The sequence below is a fragment of the Suillus paluster genome (assembly GCF_016628075.1).
Source record: "Suillus paluster strain FC165 chromosome Unknown EDB91scaffold_65, whole genome shotgun sequence".
Classification (NCBI taxonomy): Eukaryota; Fungi; Basidiomycota; class Agaricomycetes; order Boletales; family Suillaceae; genus Suillus; species Suillus paluster.
This window is the reverse complement of record NW_024537625.1, coordinates 22,154-37,883: the sequence shown is the minus strand read 5'-3', so window position 1 is coordinate 37,883 and position 15,730 is coordinate 22,154. Positions and strand designations below refer to the sequence as shown.

Below are 15,730 nucleotides of genomic sequence, written 5' to 3'. Positions count from 1 at the left end.
TGCTAATCTCGGTCAAGAGTTTTTGAAAATAATGGATGAACTTGAGGTCACGATCAAGGTAAATTTAATGACTCGTAATTTGTCATATCAAATGAATTCAAACTCAACTCTAGTTTGGCCAGATTACTATGGACAACGCATCCAACAATGATACATTTATGTTGGAGCTCGAGATGGAGCTGGATAAGAGGGGTATTCCCTTTGACCACGCTGGCAATCGTTTACGGTAAATCTGTTGCTTATTTTTGGCAGCGGTGAGCTAAATCATCACGATCCTTGGATTCAACAGATGTTTTCCTGTTATGATCAGCGTTCACCAAATGGTAAAGGCCTAACACAACCACTAGGACTCGTCTAGGATAAGAGCAAAGAGATGTTATTGAGAGTGAACGTCTGAGTCTACACTGGGTAGGAACGAAGAGGTTAAGTCTAAGGAGTACTACTGACTACAACCTAAACTATATACTACTCTCTAAGCGGAGATATCTGAGTATGAAAGGTAGTGATATATCTATATAAGATCATAACATTGCGCCTAGGGTTCAGGGTGTCTTATCAACCAATCAACTACAAGAAAGGGTCCATAGGGGTTAGGGGTATCGGTGATTAAGCAGGGTTCTCAGGGACTGCTTCTATTCAGGGTAAGCGGAGATTAAGAAGGGTGAGAGAGTTCTGTGACAAGAAGTCTCGAGCGGTGATTAAGGATCTCGATAAGAGATAGGATCTGGAGATGTATCGGGTGCGATCAGATCTAAGGGTTTCTCCAGGGTCTTCGGTAATGAGCATGCTTCTCTATGAGTGGCGCTTCTGTGATAGGGTTCAAGGGTTTAGCTGTGACTGTGCAACAGGTTCTTATGTAAGGGATTTGGTGAATGACAGAGGTAACTCTTAACATGTCATGTGTGGGAAGTGAAGGTCTGCAATGTGAAAGGGTGATGACTCTTCGAGAGATAGCTTTGTAAAGGACTCTCGGTTATGGTTCGATCATAGAGGTGTGTAGATGCTTATGATGTAACCTGTTGCCTAATCGTAGGACTTCTAAGGATATGATGAGTTCGTATGTCTAGGGTTACAGATATAGATGGATGACGTCGATGTAGTATAGATGTGATGTTTAAAGATAGTGATCGTTAATCAGTTATCCATCTTATCTTATCAGGGATCTTATCTAATCTAATCTTATCGGATAGGTGACTTAGGTTCGATAATCGAAATTTAGATGCAGTTGGTAACATTCATGACATTTCCTCACGTCGTGAACCTCACAGTGCAGGCAATTCTGAAAGAATTGAAGGACAATCCTATTGGACCTGTGTTGGAAGCACCTGCCAGTCTTTCCACCTCGACGGACCTTCACGCTTATGCTAACAGCTTGTCGAATGAACCTGTCGGACAATGTCGTGACATTGTTAATTCTTGCAGGCACTCAGGGCAGCGACGGCGGTGGCTTCAAGCAGTCATCGAACAAGGGAACAACAATGGATATTGGAAGGGTAAGCTTCCTGATGGCAAGGAGAAATTGCCTGTGCTTCGCCTTTTGCGAGATTGCTCAACTCGCTGGTCATCAACATTCAAAATGATTGATCGTGTTCTCACGTTGCATCCAGTAACGTGTTTTTTTTTACCTCTAACTCTTCATTTGACATTTACTTCTTTCAATAGGCTATCCAGTCGTTCCTGCAAGAAATCCAAAATGCCGACATTGCCCACCTTTCCATGGACTCAAAAGATATTGATGTCCTCTGCGATATTCATCAAATTATCGAAGTCCCTCATGCAGCTCAAGAGCTACTTGCAAGCGAGCGTACTCCGACCTTGTCAATGGCCCTTCCTGCATACGAACTCCTGCTAACAAAATGGACCGAACTGAAGGGAACCATTTGGGAACTTGCCCATTATATTGGAATTGGCCTCGACAAGCTCACTAACTACATTCATCAAGGCAGGAAAACACGAATCTATGCACTAGCAATGAGTGAGTTTAAGATTATTTTCACGTTTGAAATTTTACTGAACTTCAGATAGTAATCAACCCGAGCTTGAAACTTGAATGGATGAAGGCCCACTGGGGTGAGAATGATGTGAGAAGAGCATGGGAATGGGCATTAGAAGCAGCATGTTAAATTTCATTGTCATTTTTCAGTAGGGCTAATGTTTGGTTTACAGATGACATCATACCGCACAGCGGTGCGCTTGGAACGGGATACAGTGCCTACACCATGCATATCAGCATCACAGCTTCCTTACTCCACTGATTCTACATCTGTGGCTGCGTGGTCGTTAATGGCAGGATTTGGGCGCTTGACAAAGATCAATACCAGTGTTCGGCGTTCGACAACCTCGTCATTAACCACCACTCTCACTGCACCACCTCCAAGTTCTTCCATGTCATTTGACCAGTCACTTCCAACACTCACGCTAGGAAGAGCAAGTGCAACGAGATTTAGAGGAAGACCAGAAAGATGCCGAGCAAGAAATGCAGTGCTATGAAGAAGCTGCGCTTCTTGATTCCACGGCTGAATGCATAGCCAATATTGTTCGTTTTTGGGAGGTACACACATTTTTTTCAATCATTCATCAAATTAACTTGAACATAATATTTTGTAGCAAAAAGAACATATATTTCCACTGCTTTTCCGCGTCGCAATGGACGTCCTTCCCGCGCAGGCTTCGTCGGTCCCTTCCGAACGAGTTTTCTCGTCCAGCAAAGAGACATGCACAGATCGGTGTGCTAACCTCTCACCAACTGTTCTCGAAGCTCTACAAGTACTCAAGTTCTCTTACAAGCAAGACCGGCTGAACTTCACATCCCATCTCATTGCGGAGGAAGTAGATTATTCTATTTCAGGGCCAGTATCTAGGAATGCCATAGATGAACTCATGGCAGCAGGCAAGCTTGATGAACTTGCTCAGCTGCTTGCAAACGAAAACGAGGACCACTTTTCGACTTAGATTATGTTGTAGCTACATTCATCAGTAAATCACGAGTTGTCTTTTAAACCACTTATATCCCACTTTTTGCGCTACATATTGAAGGAAGCAGCACGAAGTCAAAAAAGTAGAACCTACTTTTTTCCGTAGATCTCGTTACTCATATCCCGCTCATTCTCAGCTTTTTCGCACTTATTTTTTTGGGATGCGTTGAAAAAAGAACAATAGTGGGCATTAAAAGTTGACTAGATCAAAAAAAAGGTAGTCCAGGAGTGTGAAACAGTGGTCCAGAAGAATGAATAAAGTCCTCCAAAAGTGTGTATATTAGTAGATATAAACAACAGCTTGAATTGGGGCAGGGGTGTATGGCGTGTAGTGTATCAGTGTCTGGTAAGCGCAGAGAGCATAGGATAGTGCACGAAGACAAACATAGCCAATATTCTGCCGGTGTCGGATGTGTCAATAGTAGAGTACACAACGAGAAAAAAATACATACAAAGCAGGGTGCACCCACCCTTGGGTTTCAGCTCCTCAGCGGGAGCGTTCTTGAGCTTTTGGGCTGCTTCACAGCGCTGGTGCACCAAGGCAATGACGTCCATTGTATACTTCAGCCCCCGCCTCTTGATGGACTCGTAGTATTCCATCGTCGCCAATCCACAGTTGGCCTCCGAAAATGCTGGAAGGCCAGTGCTATCTTTGCCGCTGGATTTATTGCGCTTGATGGGGGCTTTGCGAGCCTTGCTGGTATTACCCTTTGCACTGCTAGTGCCTATGCTTTGGCCATCGAAAAGAGCCTTGGGCTTTGTGACAAAGTTGAAAGCACGTTCAAGCTATGAAAATGAATGGTTAATTTAAGTTAGAATATTTAGACGGGACCTACCGAGGCGGCACATGCAGCGATTACAGCCTGCATGCCCTTCAATTGCAGATCGTCTGTGTTGAGCGCAGGTACATCAAGGAAACCAGAAATCGGATTAATGTGACAACCGTCGATCATTTCCAACATAAATGCAGACCGGTAGATCTGGTTTGGGTCACGAGCCTCCGGATCTTCATAAAGGAAGGCCCACTCCTCAAGGAGGCTCGCTGCCAGTGTTTGCTCAAAGTCGGCGTCGTCGTCATCTTCATCCTCATCGTCTTTGGAGGTAGCCAGAAAATTTGCAACGAGGGCCACGGACGTGGATCCAAAATTACTGCGCCAGGAGCTAATGCGCTGATTGACCTTTTGTTGGAGATGACTTGCGGTTAGAGATATTTTCAAGGTGGATATAGAAGCAAGACTTACCAGACCGATAATGGGGCCTTTTGGTTGGACGTTATGATGAGTTCCTGGATAAGCGACATCGAAAATGGCCTGGGAAAAAATGCGCCCAGACCATTCCCACACTAGCCGACGAGCTCGTCATTCCGGACTTAGCTGATCTCGTTCAGGATTTCCTGATCGACCCCACACAAGTCCCCGAAAATATTATGGACCGCCCTCGTTACGAAGGACGGATATGAGTATATAATTCCGCGGTGTCGACATTCTTTGCACCGAGCGACTTAAGTGGCATTGGCGGGATGAAACGCGAGTACATTCGCGTGTCCCCCAATTGGAGACAAGGGTACGCACGCAAAGACTGCGTGTTTGTTATTACTGACCCAAATGCTCATGGAATGCTGGGTATGGATGTTGCCCAGGTACTTACCTTTTTTTCTTTTCGGCTCAGAGATAGATATTATCCATGCGCAGTCGTCCACTGGTTCAATCGAGTCGGCGACACACCAGACGACAAGACTGGCTTGTGGATGGTGGAGCCATCCTCTATCGAGAATCGCGCACACTTTGCGGTGATTCACGTCGAGTCGATTTTTCGTTCTGCACATCTTATTCCTGTGTACGGTACTGAACCACTCCCCTCGGTCATCAAATTTCACCACACCCTCGATATATTCACCCTCTTCTATGTGAACAATCATCATGCGTTCGAAATCGCTTCTTAATATGTCACTTTTTCTATGTCACTTAGCTTTATTTTATGGCGCATACTGTTTTCCAACTTCTCACTTTTTTCTCACTTTTCTATATTCAATCACACAAAGTTTGCGAGTCCAAAAGATAAGTGTGAAAAGGGGACAAAAAGCAAATGGTCTCTTATTAAATTGTAGAAAAAGGCTGAAAAGTGAACTCGTGATTTACTGATGTTAGATTACTAATCTGTTCTACTTGCTTGTGACTTCGCGAAGTGTAACGAAGCGCACTTCGAATAACTTCGTTGACATCGAAGTCTACCGAAGTGTCTCAATTTTCCACTTCGATTCACTTCAGTTTTCTTCGCGGCAACACTAGAACCAGGCAGTGAATCAAGAAAAACAATTGAAAAAAAGGCCACTCATTTTTGAAAAGAAGTGAAAACCATCGAAAAGTCCAAAAAAGTCTGATTAAGTAAGTCGAGGTTTTACTGATGCCTGTATCGGGTCTGTCAGCTGCTTGCACAATTATGCAGAAAATTATGCGATCCTAGCAAGTACTGCCTCGTCTTTGCTGATACGGTCACAGACTCACGAGAGGCCGTTCCGAAAGGACAGTCAAACGTCCTACAGCTTATTGGGACCCGGGTCGAGGAAGAAATTTCCTTCGACTGACTCCCCAACCGTAACCTACCCCGCTGGTTAGTGGTAGCATATCCCAAAGAGCAATCGATCTCGGCGGGGTAGCCCCCTGATGAGAGCTTTCGTATGCTCGGAACCGCTGCCATCCCACTTCTCTGTTATCTAGCCTCCCTCTGGCCCTAGTTACCAGCACTCGCCGACTCTCGGGGACAGTGGACTGCAACAGACGCTAAGGAGTTCCATGCCCGATGGCGCTCATCCGCAGGGTTCTTCGTACGATAGCATGATGGAACATCAATCTGATTGCATGATAAAGAACTAAATACAGCCAAGAGTGTAATACACTACGCATTAGAGCTCTGCATGGAAGAGGTATTAATAAGTTCGAGAAGTGTGAGATACCGGATTTCAGCAGGCAGGAAAGCGGGAAGCAGGAATGAAGGGGGCGGGAGGCGTCCAAGAGAGGTGTTGCCACAGGAATTGCGCCCACCGAAGCTGGTTCTCATAGACTGTGGGTAGTGGAAGAGCGCATTGGGCCAAAGCGCAAAGTAATCATGCGAGCAGCGGCCGGCTCTTTGGCCGTTTCGAGGTCCGGGGCGGGAAGGTATCAGTGGCGACGTGGCCAAGGCCAGGGATGTCATAACTGGATGGCGTTGCTGGCGGTGAGGTTTTGAGTGGGTAGGCACTTGGCAAACCTTGCGGCCGTTGTCGACAGAGGGAGTGGTACAAACGGGCGGGTGTGGGCAGAAGAGAACAGCTACGAACGTGGCGAGGAAGGCGCAAAGTGAGCCGTGCGCGAGGGAAGCAAACTTGGACAATTATCATGACCTGGAAATACTCTTGCCAAGCGGTGATTCAGAGGTCTTCAAGTGAGGAGTGACCTATTACTTCGGTTCCCAAATCTAAGGGATATGCCAAATGCAAAGAACAAATTACGTACCAGGCCAGGCCAGGCCAGTCACCTGCCGCAAGGGTGATACCATGGGAGAGAGACTGCTGGATCTGTATTGTTAGATTTAACGTTACTGCTGACACCGGTCGTCCATCAGAAATACCAGAAACCAGACGTCTTCCCAAGTCCATACCATAACATCGATATTTATGGGATGAACCGACAGTGTAGATTCGCCTGGTTTGTTTGTTTGAGATCGACAAGGAAAAATCACGGTCATATCAGAGCGCGGTATTTATGAATGACCTTCGCATACGTATATGTACGACATCCGTGGATACCGCGCTCCAGGCTCTGCTCTCAGAAGCAAGTACTTGGAGTCAAATCAGAATGTTATTCAGAGTACCCCATCAGCTCGGGTATGATATACAATGAACCACTTAGGTGAAACACAATCCAGAGTTATATATTCCGCTGAAAACCGAAGCCATTTCTTACGGAGACAGGTCAATATAATCAACAACAACAACCTCAGTGATTTTGAGTGGGCCCACCTTCACACAGACTCGCTTGCAGAACTAAACTGCCGACGGAGTAGACTCGTGGTCGGGCTCGTCCAGCCAGTAATGCTTCGCATATGAGACGAAGGTGGCGACAATGAGATCAATGACATTGATTCCAGCGGGGAATATTTCGAGGAAAGCTCGTCTTGATCGTGATATGATACCGAGTTTTGCATGTCTATATCGTGCTAGAGGAACGAGTGCATTGCCGGATACGAAAAGCTGGGTTTATGGTCAGAGGTAGCACAGAGTTCGGGTTATCAATGACTTACGACTGGAGAACGAAACAAAATTTGCCATGTGTAAGACTTATCATCTGGTCCACTAAAGGTCCAGGGTAACCAGGGTCTTGGCTATCTCAAACTAAAGTCGATGCATTAAAGCTGGTGCCTTACCTATTGACATTTTCGGTATCTTCTGCCCCCGATACCATCACAACTTCTATCGGACTCTCGCTATCGAGTAACCTCAACCGGCCACTATCGATTTCACCAACGACACAAGACACCCGCCCCGTGTGCAGCAGCTGGGGATGATTTTCGAAACGGCTTATCGTGATAGTCTGTCCCAGTGTCGTGTTGACCTGGTACATGACTATGCCGTCCGGGGTCATGAGCAACGTGTGTGTGGGGTCATTGTATCGTAGGCAGAGTTCCATGAGGTGATTATGGGTAGGAGATGGGCTATCACTTAGGCAGTGGTTTAAAAATGATCGCCCTCTGCCTTAAGAGGACCCAGGAATCAGGAGTGGGATCCTTGCGAGAAGGTAGTGGTGGGCTAGCCCCCAAGACCCATCAATGGGCGCTTGTACGTACTCCACGATCATATGACAAGCTCATGCTTTGTCAGGATAACAAGTAATATAATCTAGTCAAGCCTTCGTATCCGTCAGAGAGTAGTATAATCCAGAGTCATCGATGAGCGATAGCAGAACCAGTGGTCTAGAGGGATTCAGGGAACGACTAGGTCTTCTTCTTTGAATGTCTGACATACTACAGGTAGACGAACTAGCAGGAAAGTTGAAGAAAGCTGACATAATCATACCCGCACAACCTTCCTGATTTAGGACGTGTTCTCCTCGAGGTTCGAACTGTTCTGCTAAGTAGAACAACAATAATCTACCCCACGTCTCATGCATATATACCCTTAGACTCCAGTTCGCAATGCTTAATTTACTGCCTACTACTCTTCGCTTCTTACTTGGCTCACTACTTTGGCTCGACGTCCCTCAGCCACCCGCTGTTCAGCAAGCACACTCTTCGTTGTCCTTCCAGCTGCGGCACCAGCATGCTATAACTAATGATTCCCGGGTGATCTTCTCCAACACAATTCCCTCATTTGCCGCAGATCCATATACCGTGAGCACCTCGAATGTCCAAACACACAGGCCGCAATCGGCGAAGGCATTTCATGGCGCCCGACTGCGGTCTATTAGACATGATCAGAGCGAGCACGTGTTGTGGGACACAAACGACGTCCTTGGGCCGAACATCGAAGATAGAGAGGCACTGCTCACACTTGCGAAGATGACCTCTAATGCATACACAACATCTACTGCATCAGACTGGTACACACTGGAAGGCTGGAATAATGTATGTTTATCTTAGGTGATACAGATTTACATTTTGTTCACGAATGACAGTCCACGCCGTTTGGTTGGGAACCTGACGCAGATGGACTTCGAGGGCATGTCTTTGTCTCGGACGACAACTCGACAGTGGTGCTTTCGATTAAGGGCACTTCCGCTGGCTGGATTACGGGTGGTGGTGGCCCAACCGTACGGAAGGATAAATTAAACGATAACCTTCTGTTTTCTTGCTGTTGTGCAAGAGTTGGTCCAACTTGGTCGACAGTTTGTAATTGCTATCAGGGTAGTCGTAGGTGTGACCAAGAATGTCTGGAGAAAAGTTTGATCGGGGAGAGCTTATATTATTCTGTTGGAGTGGTATGTACATCTTCAAAATATCGAGTTCCAGCCTGATTTTCTTCCAGAATTTATATAATAACATCACGTATATGTATCCCAAAGCCAATATCTGGCTCACAGGTGCGGTTTAGCGTTGTCTTTCGATTGCTTCTCATTCTCAGCAAAAGGGCATTCTCTGGGTGGCTCCCTCGCCTCACTTATTGGTGTGACTTTTGGAGCACCCGTCGTTGCATTTGAGGCTCCCTCCGAGAAATTAGCTGCGACACGTTTGCACCTGCCTTCTCCTGTGAGTCGAAGTCTCCATCATTTTCACTTTCACATACTGATCCCGTGGATGAATTGCAGCCCTCGACTCAGCACGTCACGCACGTCTTCCACACAGCTGATCCTATCCCAATGGGCGTCTGCACCGGTGTTACATCGTCATGTGGCATCGCGGGTTATGCCATGGAGACGCAGTGCCATTTGGGCAAGGTTATACGCTACGATACCGTCGCTCACCTCGGGTGGTCTGTTGACGTGCGGACACACTCGATTGTTCAAATCATTGACAGGTTGTTGGGTGAGGATTGGACTCAGGAGGAGGGTAGGACGGTGCCTGAGGCAAAGGCGGACGAGGATTGTGTTGTAAGTCGTGTTTACATCTTGTGTCCTACTCCAGCGTTTACTGGAGTGCTAGGATTGCTACGACTGGGAGTTTGGAAGCTTCAAGGGCTAGAGCTAATTTCAGTACAGGAAGCTACGACATGAGAGAAACTTTCACATACGACGAATAACTATTTTTTTTTGGCCTGAACAATTGCCATCAGCACCCTCACCGGACAGGGGACTTTGTGCGTTCAATATCAAACCTGAAAGACCCCGCTGCACATGCACTGTAACTCTATCGCCCCATCCTCTTATTGTCGGCAGGCTTCTTTGGAGCGGATTCTCTTTGCCTCCGGGATTACGGGAATCGAGTAACGTCCGAGTGATGATAGGTAAATGAAACTTAGATAGAGCTGGACTGGTTGCACAATTTTCCGAATAATTTTGCAATCAGCTATAGGAGCATTTCAAAGCTGATTCAGAGCAGTATTGATTTCACTGAAAGTAGTACTAGTTTCTGCCACTGTCAGAGTACTGTAGTTTGAATCAGAACGTCGAGCCAGAAATTGCAGAATGCTCAGAATTTAACTTTGTACGTAACAAACATACATCCGGTGACCAGTTCAAGTTGCAGTTCCGATCAAACAGGCTACATACTAGTACATAGTACGCGATGATCACACTAATCCACCAATCATATCCCTCCATCATTGCTACGGTGAGCGTTCGTAACAGAAGCGTTTGATACAGCATTTTGGCAGATTGGCACTTCATTTTCAAGGACCAAGACTCCTCCGATAGCGAGTCGGATGCGAGTTCGGATGCGGGAATGTACCTGGTCTGCAAGTGTCATATATTACTGCAATGGAATGTACTACATATCATTCTAACTTCTGGCACCCAGTGCATACGCAACAATGGCGACGGAAAGAGATCCGCTGCTGGTGAATGAAAGCAATGCGCAGCAACATCGTCGTCTTGGCCCTCGAGACATTTCAAGTTCGACACGCTACGGAATTTTGGTTGGTCTGTGGTCTGCAAATTTCCTTGCGGTGAGTTTTGCATGTAACAGTTTTTTTTTGAATTTTCTGACTTGTCGGTAGTGTTTGAACTGTACGTTTCTATTTTCTCGTTTGGTGTCGCGGCTTTTACTAACGCTCCAAAATTATTGCTAGTTAGCCTGGTTGTGACTTGTACGGCTGTTACATTTATCCGAATGCCGATTTGACAATTTTGACAGTGCTATCATCCATCTCGTCTGACTTCAACAAGTCAAATGAAGCCAGCTGGCTTGGTACATCGTAAATACGATTCCCTTCGGCCAAAAATTCCGCTTACATTCCCTCTTAGATACTTGCTTGCTACCTGCACTTTCACACCTTTGTACGGACGGTTATGCAATATCATGGGCAGACGGGGTGCAGGTCAATTGGCTATCTCTATGACGGCACTGGGGACCCTTTTGTGCGGACTCTCCACGAACATGGAGATGTTGATTGCGGCGCGATTTGTACGTTTCTCCGTCGATTTAATACTCATTTATGACATGTTCCTACAGCTATCTGGTATGGGAGGTGGTGGTATTCAAACGACTTCCTCGTGAGACTCAATACCAGAGAAACCATTCAGTTCGTTACTAAATGTGACCATGACAACTTCAGGATCGCTACGAGTGATATGTATTCCATACGGGTATGTTGTGCTCTGTGCTTTCTCGCCGTTATCATGATCTCAGAAACACTTATAGTCGAGAGGGCTTGCGCAAGGTGTAGAAAGTCTGTTCAATGGCGTACGTTGGGACCCATCACTTTTTTGAACCCGGAAACTTATCGTGTTTAGCTTGGTATGGGTCTGGGAGGACCTATAGGAGGTCTCATATGCGATCGGTAAGCGCATACACCTTCTATTTCTACCCTATCCACCATGCGTTCTAGGTTTGGTTGGAGATGGGCGTTCTTGATACAAGTGCCCTTTTTTGCATTGTCGCTTGCCCTTACGACCTACAACTTGCGATATATCACCCCTGTAAGCACTTGGAAGGATCGTAAACTTAGCATGTACTCATTGGATTGTTAGGGTGACAGCAAAAGCACCAAAGAGGTTCTCAAGAGAATCGATTACGGCGGTAGCTTTGCTCTTTTAGTCTCTGTGAGTAGATATTATTATCTGCAGAGTGTTCTTCACTCCGTTCAGGTCGGATCATGCTTGGTGTTCTTGAGTATGAAATATAATGAGGATCTCCCGGTGAGTAATTATTCAAATAAGTATTTAATTGGTTAACCCTCGACCAGTGGTCGAACCAATGGGTATACGTGCCGCTCGCTCTCGCTGGCATTTTCTTCATAGTTTTTATTTTGGTAGAGTTGTTAGTTGCCCCCGAACCTATGATGGCGCCATCCCTCTTGAAACAGAAGGTTCCGGTTCTTTTGGGAGCTAGCAACGTCCTGGTGTCATCATGCAGCTTCTCCGTGTTGTATTTCTTTCCGATGTGGTTTCAGACAGTGGATCTCGCAAGTGCATCCACGGCGGGTATGTCGCTGTTAATCTATTTTAATACCAGCGTTAACCGCAGATAGGCTCGCATATGGTTCCATTCAGTGCATCCATGCCCCTTGGGTCCTTGTTCGCCGGGTGGGTGGATGCGTCGTTGCCATTTCCATTTTGACCCACACGAGCGCTAGATGGATGATTCACCGCACCGGAAAGTATAAACTTATCAACCTGATCTTTGGTTTCTTCCCGTTCGTCGGTATCACTCTCATCACTTTGATGCGGGAGGACTCTGGGCTACTGCAAAAGTGGCTGAGCACTGTGAGCGATGTGTTGTATTCTTTGACTGATATATGGATCATATATCTGTATCAGATCCCAGTCGGGTTTGGCAACTCCGTCGTTTTACAGACAAATCTTGGTGCGTAAGGCGTCAGTGATCAGCTGCGGCCGAGATGTCTAATTATGTTGTGCACAAATCATCAGTTGCGCTGCTCGCACACCTCCCAGGTGCGTTATCACGGCTCCTGTGCTGAGATTTTTTAACGGTGTAAAATATCCCAGAGAGTTCGATGGCTGTTGGCACTGGTTTCCTACAGCTTTTCCGAGGTTTGGGTGAGTTGCTAATACGGATGCTTGTGTCATCAAGGTTGACCGCTCGGGCGTAGGACAAGTATTGGGCGTTGCAATTTCATCCGCGTTATTCCAGTTCAAACTTGACCACGAGCTTCGGTCAAGGATACACGGTGATGGCGCAGCAGAGGTGAAATCTTGCCCTTTAATCAGTCCATCTCGATGCTATATTTTTCACATCTAGATTGTGAGTAAGATCAGGCATTCTACCACCTTCGTAGGGACGTTGCCACCGGACTTGCAACGCGCAGCAAGAGACTCATACGCCATAAGTCTCCGCGCCGTGTTCGCACTTGCCACGTGTTGTGCGTTGTTGGCGTATATTATCCGACTACCGGTACGCCTTCAGCCTGTTTTCTTTTTCAGATCTCCGTTGATGCCATTGTGATCCAGATCCCCGAGAAAAAGTTAGACCGTCGCCCGAGGGAGACTGATATGTCCACTAATCCCGAATCTCCTGCCAATGGGCACGCCGTTGAAGTCCGACGAGGAAGACAAGGACACCTTGCGGTCTCATTCACAACACGAGCGAAGGTCTTCTACACCTGAGTCTACAGAAGGCACACAAGACTTAGAAAGTGCCTCGATTGGAACTTCAGTCAGATAGCGCATCAATATTGTTACAAATAATTTGGCAAAGGATGACTAGAAAATTTCTCGAAGGGATGGTAGTTAGTACAATCTATTCGCAGTGAAACTAGTTTTCAGTGTAGTGGCGTAGTTGTTGTATAATCGGATTCGACATTGTTTGCACATATGTGGGATGTTTAAAGTATACAGTCTGATCGCCCGGTCTCGTGTTGTTTAGTGCGTGAGGGGGGAGAAACATCCCTCTGGAAGGGATCGCAGCTGGGATAGCGAGATTGTTGTGGGTTCATTGCGATCTTCTGACAGTTGTACTTGTGTAGGTGCGATCGACTCGCTGATTTCGCGATGACACACGATCGGGTGCTAACAAGGATGTGTACATCATGTCGCACAGCATCTACCAACTATAGAACATCATTGCCTACAAACCCGACGACTGTGCATCCTCTGTGTACTGCACACACCATTCATCTAGATTGTACGGGCTCTATAGCGCCTAGTCTATCGCTCCATCTGATTCTGAACACTCTCATGGACTCCCAATTGATCGAGTGTTCACGAAATTATCGAAGCGTTGACACCAAAATCATCACGGCGTCCTGGTCACGGCTACCTTGCAATGCCAAATGCGCCTGGTGTCTCGCCGCGCAACTGGGATTTATGGCAAATGCACTCCGTCCTGTGGTCGGACGCAATTTAATAGTGAAAGAATTGGACTAGTTATCTTCACCACGCATCTAAGGAATCCAGAGAATACACATGTTGCATACAAAGGCTCGTTATCATAAAAATCGCATAATTGTACTATGGTCGGAAGTCATTGGTTGTACACAGAAATAAGAACAAAAATATACATAACGCTGAGGGTGGGACATTATAATGTGGATGAGTACCAGCCGACGTCAGTGCGTCACTGGCTCGAGCTCCTTTTGGTTACGCTCGTACCCTATTCCTCTCTCGTCTCGGACGTCTCGGACTCCAACACTAGAAGCACTAACTTTCACCCTGACACGCTGGTGCGCTTCTGAGGTAAAACCTCACTGGCCCCATACCCGCGAAAATTGCTGCACTTTCCTGTCGGCCATGCGTAGTACTGATCTTAGAACACCAAATACCTAGTGGTAGGTTGGGTCACAACTCGATTAAAGTAGCAAATGAACGGCGTGACGGACCTGCTGTAGGTGAGTAGCAGCAACTTGACGAACAGATCTCCTGGAAAAAATGTGCGGCTGCATTGTACTGCGCTCATCCTTTGGTCTTGGACTGGGAGGTGATGCGCTCTACATGCAATAAGCGGTACGTGGGAACATGGTGTCAGAACAAAAATCAACTAATTGAGATGATAGCGACGCACATGAATGTCAAGTGCACATGGTAGCTGTGGTAGTCGATGCGCGCCGTTGGGCTGAACTGGACGTGAGCCATCAGACTGGATCAAGAAATAAGGCATACCACGATAGTTTCATGCCATGAATCGTGTCGCATGTGATTGCCGGCGGGGCGAATCTCTGCGCCAACCTGTGTCCAAACACTTAGTACAAGAGCGGACCATTGATGTGTCACGTACATCGAGGGAGTGACCAGCTGTAGACATTTCCAGCGATGATCCCGACTCGCTGTCCTTAACCTGGTGAACACAAATATGTCAATGGTCGTCAGAGGAGATGTCGTGACTTGAGTGCTTACATTAATATCTCCGCCGAGCAGCGCCTGAAAGTCCCAGATATACACGTTTTCGTTGACACTAGTGGCGAACAGTCCGCCGTTTCTTGCGAAGGCCGCGCACCTCAAGCCATCGGCATGCTTCAAAGGCCGACCAACTGACTGGTTGGTTTTTAGATCCCATAGGCAGACAGTATTATCATGAGAAGCGGTAGCCAGTAAGCTCTCATCTTGAGACAAGACGACGGCACGGATAGGACCAGTACGTTTGCCTAGATGGACGGCTTTCTCTTGGGTGTTGGTTATTGCCTGTACGATTCCATTACTAAGTCCCAGGAAAAGTCTATCTTCTGAGTTCCGAGTGACGCAATGCACCTGCTGCGAAGCAGGACACACTTCTACAAATCTGAGCGCCTGTCCTGTCCTGACATCCCAAAATGTGATGTTACTGTTGCATCCACTCGTCACGAGCGTTGTACCGTCAAGTGAATAGCGTACTGCGTACACATGTTCGTGGTCAGTTTTGATGGGTTCTCGCACGGGGTTGCCTGTGTTGGCATCCCAGATAATCGCCGTTCCATCTTCGGATCCACTGGCGACGTGCAACTCATCCGGACTCCAGCAGACGGACGATATTGCGTCGGTGTGTGCTCTCTTCCAATGTCCGGTCATTGGCCCGGTGCCCACTGCCCACAAACATATCCTGCCATCTTTGCTGCCAGTCACGAATTTCATGCGATCTCGAGATAGTGCCATGGCGTGGACAGCCACATTTCCTGGATCTGTCCAAGGGCCACCCACCACGTGACCTGTTACCACCTCCAGTACTTTGATGGAACCGTCTTCGGAGCACGTGATAAT

The 15,730-nt window shown here is 46.9% G+C and overlaps 7 protein-coding genes across 7 annotated transcripts; 4 read left to right on the top strand and 3 right to left on the bottom strand.

Annotated features, from left to right (window-relative positions):
* Positions 1 to 113: 113 nt before the first annotated feature.
* Positions 114 to 2,123, top strand: EDB91DRAFT_1058878 (uncharacterized protein; the record flags this gene model as incomplete). Its single annotated transcript, XM_041314194.1, has 4 exons — positions 114 to 226; positions 1,333 to 1,606; positions 1,663 to 1,975; positions 2,026 to 2,123. Coding segments are annotated over 4 exons (798 nt in total), but the record flags the coding sequence as incomplete, so codon positions are not given.
* Positions 2,124 to 3,506: 1,383 nt separating this feature from the next.
* EDB91DRAFT_1029575 (uncharacterized protein) lies at positions 3,507 to 3,707 on the bottom strand (the record flags this gene model as incomplete). Its single annotated transcript, XM_041312692.1, has 1 exon — positions 3,507 to 3,707. A coding segment is annotated over one exon (201 nt), but the record flags the coding sequence as incomplete, so codon positions are not given.
* A 727-nt stretch (positions 3,708 to 4,434) lies between these two features.
* On the top strand, positions 4,435 to 4,917 carry EDB91DRAFT_1058869 (uncharacterized protein; the record flags this gene model as incomplete). The annotated part of the gene is made up of 1 exon (XM_041314193.1): positions 4,435 to 4,917. A coding segment is annotated over one exon (483 nt), but the record flags the coding sequence as incomplete, so codon positions are not given.
* Positions 4,918 to 6,996: 2,079 nt separating this feature from the next.
* On the bottom strand, positions 6,997 to 7,594 carry EDB91DRAFT_1058953 (uncharacterized protein; the record flags this gene model as incomplete). The annotated part of the gene is made up of 3 exons (XM_041314200.1): positions 6,997 to 7,203; positions 7,254 to 7,329; positions 7,377 to 7,594. 3 exons carry the CDS (start codon positions 7,592 to 7,594, stop codon positions 6,997 to 6,999), a joined length of 501 nt encoding a protein of 166 aa, XP_041173379.1.
* A 470-nt stretch (positions 7,595 to 8,064) lies between these two features.
* On the top strand, positions 8,065 to 9,995 carry EDB91DRAFT_1154853 (Alpha/Beta hydrolase protein). The gene is made up of 6 exons (XM_041319574.1): positions 8,065 to 8,573; positions 8,624 to 8,926; positions 8,974 to 9,028; positions 9,076 to 9,194; positions 9,254 to 9,535; positions 9,588 to 9,995. The coding sequence occupies exons 1-6, from the start codon at positions 8,145 to 8,147 to the stop codon at positions 9,624 to 9,626; spliced, it is 1,227 nt and encodes a 408-aa protein (XP_041173378.1). The 5' UTR covers positions 8,065 to 8,144; the 3' UTR covers positions 9,627 to 9,995.
* A 418-nt stretch (positions 9,996 to 10,413) lies between these two features.
* On the top strand, positions 10,414 to 13,382 carry EDB91DRAFT_1306443 (major facilitator superfamily domain-containing protein; the record flags this gene model as incomplete). The annotated part of the gene is made up of 21 exons (XM_041325045.1): positions 10,414 to 10,548; positions 10,600 to 10,609; positions 10,672 to 10,689; positions 10,737 to 10,797; positions 10,847 to 11,006; positions 11,055 to 11,095; positions 11,158 to 11,188; positions 11,244 to 11,285; positions 11,336 to 11,382; positions 11,431 to 11,521; positions 11,573 to 11,644; positions 11,690 to 11,740; positions 11,788 to 12,025; positions 12,073 to 12,127; positions 12,178 to 12,307; positions 12,362 to 12,407; positions 12,473 to 12,496; positions 12,551 to 12,601; positions 12,655 to 12,749; positions 12,804 to 12,956; positions 13,013 to 13,382. 21 exons carry the CDS (start codon positions 10,414 to 10,416, stop codon positions 13,166 to 13,168), a joined length of 1,707 nt encoding a protein of 568 aa, XP_041173377.1. The 3' UTR covers positions 13,169 to 13,382.
* A 703-nt stretch (positions 13,383 to 14,085) lies between these two features.
* Positions 14,086 to 15,648, bottom strand: EDB91DRAFT_729317 (WD40-repeat-containing domain protein). Its single transcript, XM_041328220.1, has 7 exons — positions 15,368 to 15,648; positions 14,894 to 15,317; positions 14,775 to 14,834; positions 14,660 to 14,725; positions 14,562 to 14,612; positions 14,380 to 14,487; positions 14,086 to 14,322 (listed from the first exon to the last, which is right to left on the bottom strand). The coding sequence occupies exons 1-7, from the start codon at positions 15,478 to 15,480 to the stop codon at positions 14,245 to 14,247; spliced, it is 900 nt and encodes a 299-aa protein (XP_041173376.1). The 5' UTR covers positions 15,481 to 15,648; the 3' UTR covers positions 14,086 to 14,244.
* Positions 15,649 to 15,730: the final 82 nt, after the last annotated feature.

What these genes read in the sequence shown, in the direction of transcription:
- EDB91DRAFT_1154853 (XM_041319574.1), top strand. Translation starts at nt 8,145, where the DNA reads ATGCTTAATTTACTGCCTACTACTCTTCGCTTCTTACTTGGCTCACTA. An exon ending in AGCCAATATCTGGCTCACAG is followed by an intron (nt 9,029 to 9,075) that starts GTGCGGTTTAGC and finishes TCTCAGCAAAAG; the next exon opens with GGCATTCTCTGGGTGGCTCC. An exon ending in GTTTGCACCTGCCTTCTCCT is followed by an intron (nt 9,195 to 9,253) that starts GTGAGTCGAAGT and finishes GATGAATTGCAG; the next exon opens with CCCTCGACTCAGCACGTCAC.
- EDB91DRAFT_729317 (XM_041328220.1), bottom strand. Translation starts at nt 15,480, where the DNA reads ATGAGTTGCACGTCGCCAGTGGATCCGAAGATGGAACGGCGATTATCT. An exon ending in CAGCTGGTCACTCCCTCGAT is followed by an intron (nt 14,726 to 14,774) that starts GTACGTGACACA and finishes GTTTGGACACAG; the next exon opens with GTTGGCGCAGAGATTCGCCC. An exon ending in CATGTGCACTTGACATTCAT is followed by an intron (nt 14,488 to 14,561) that starts GTGCGTCGCTAT and finishes TATTGCATGTAG; the next exon opens with AGCGCATCACCTCCCAGTCC.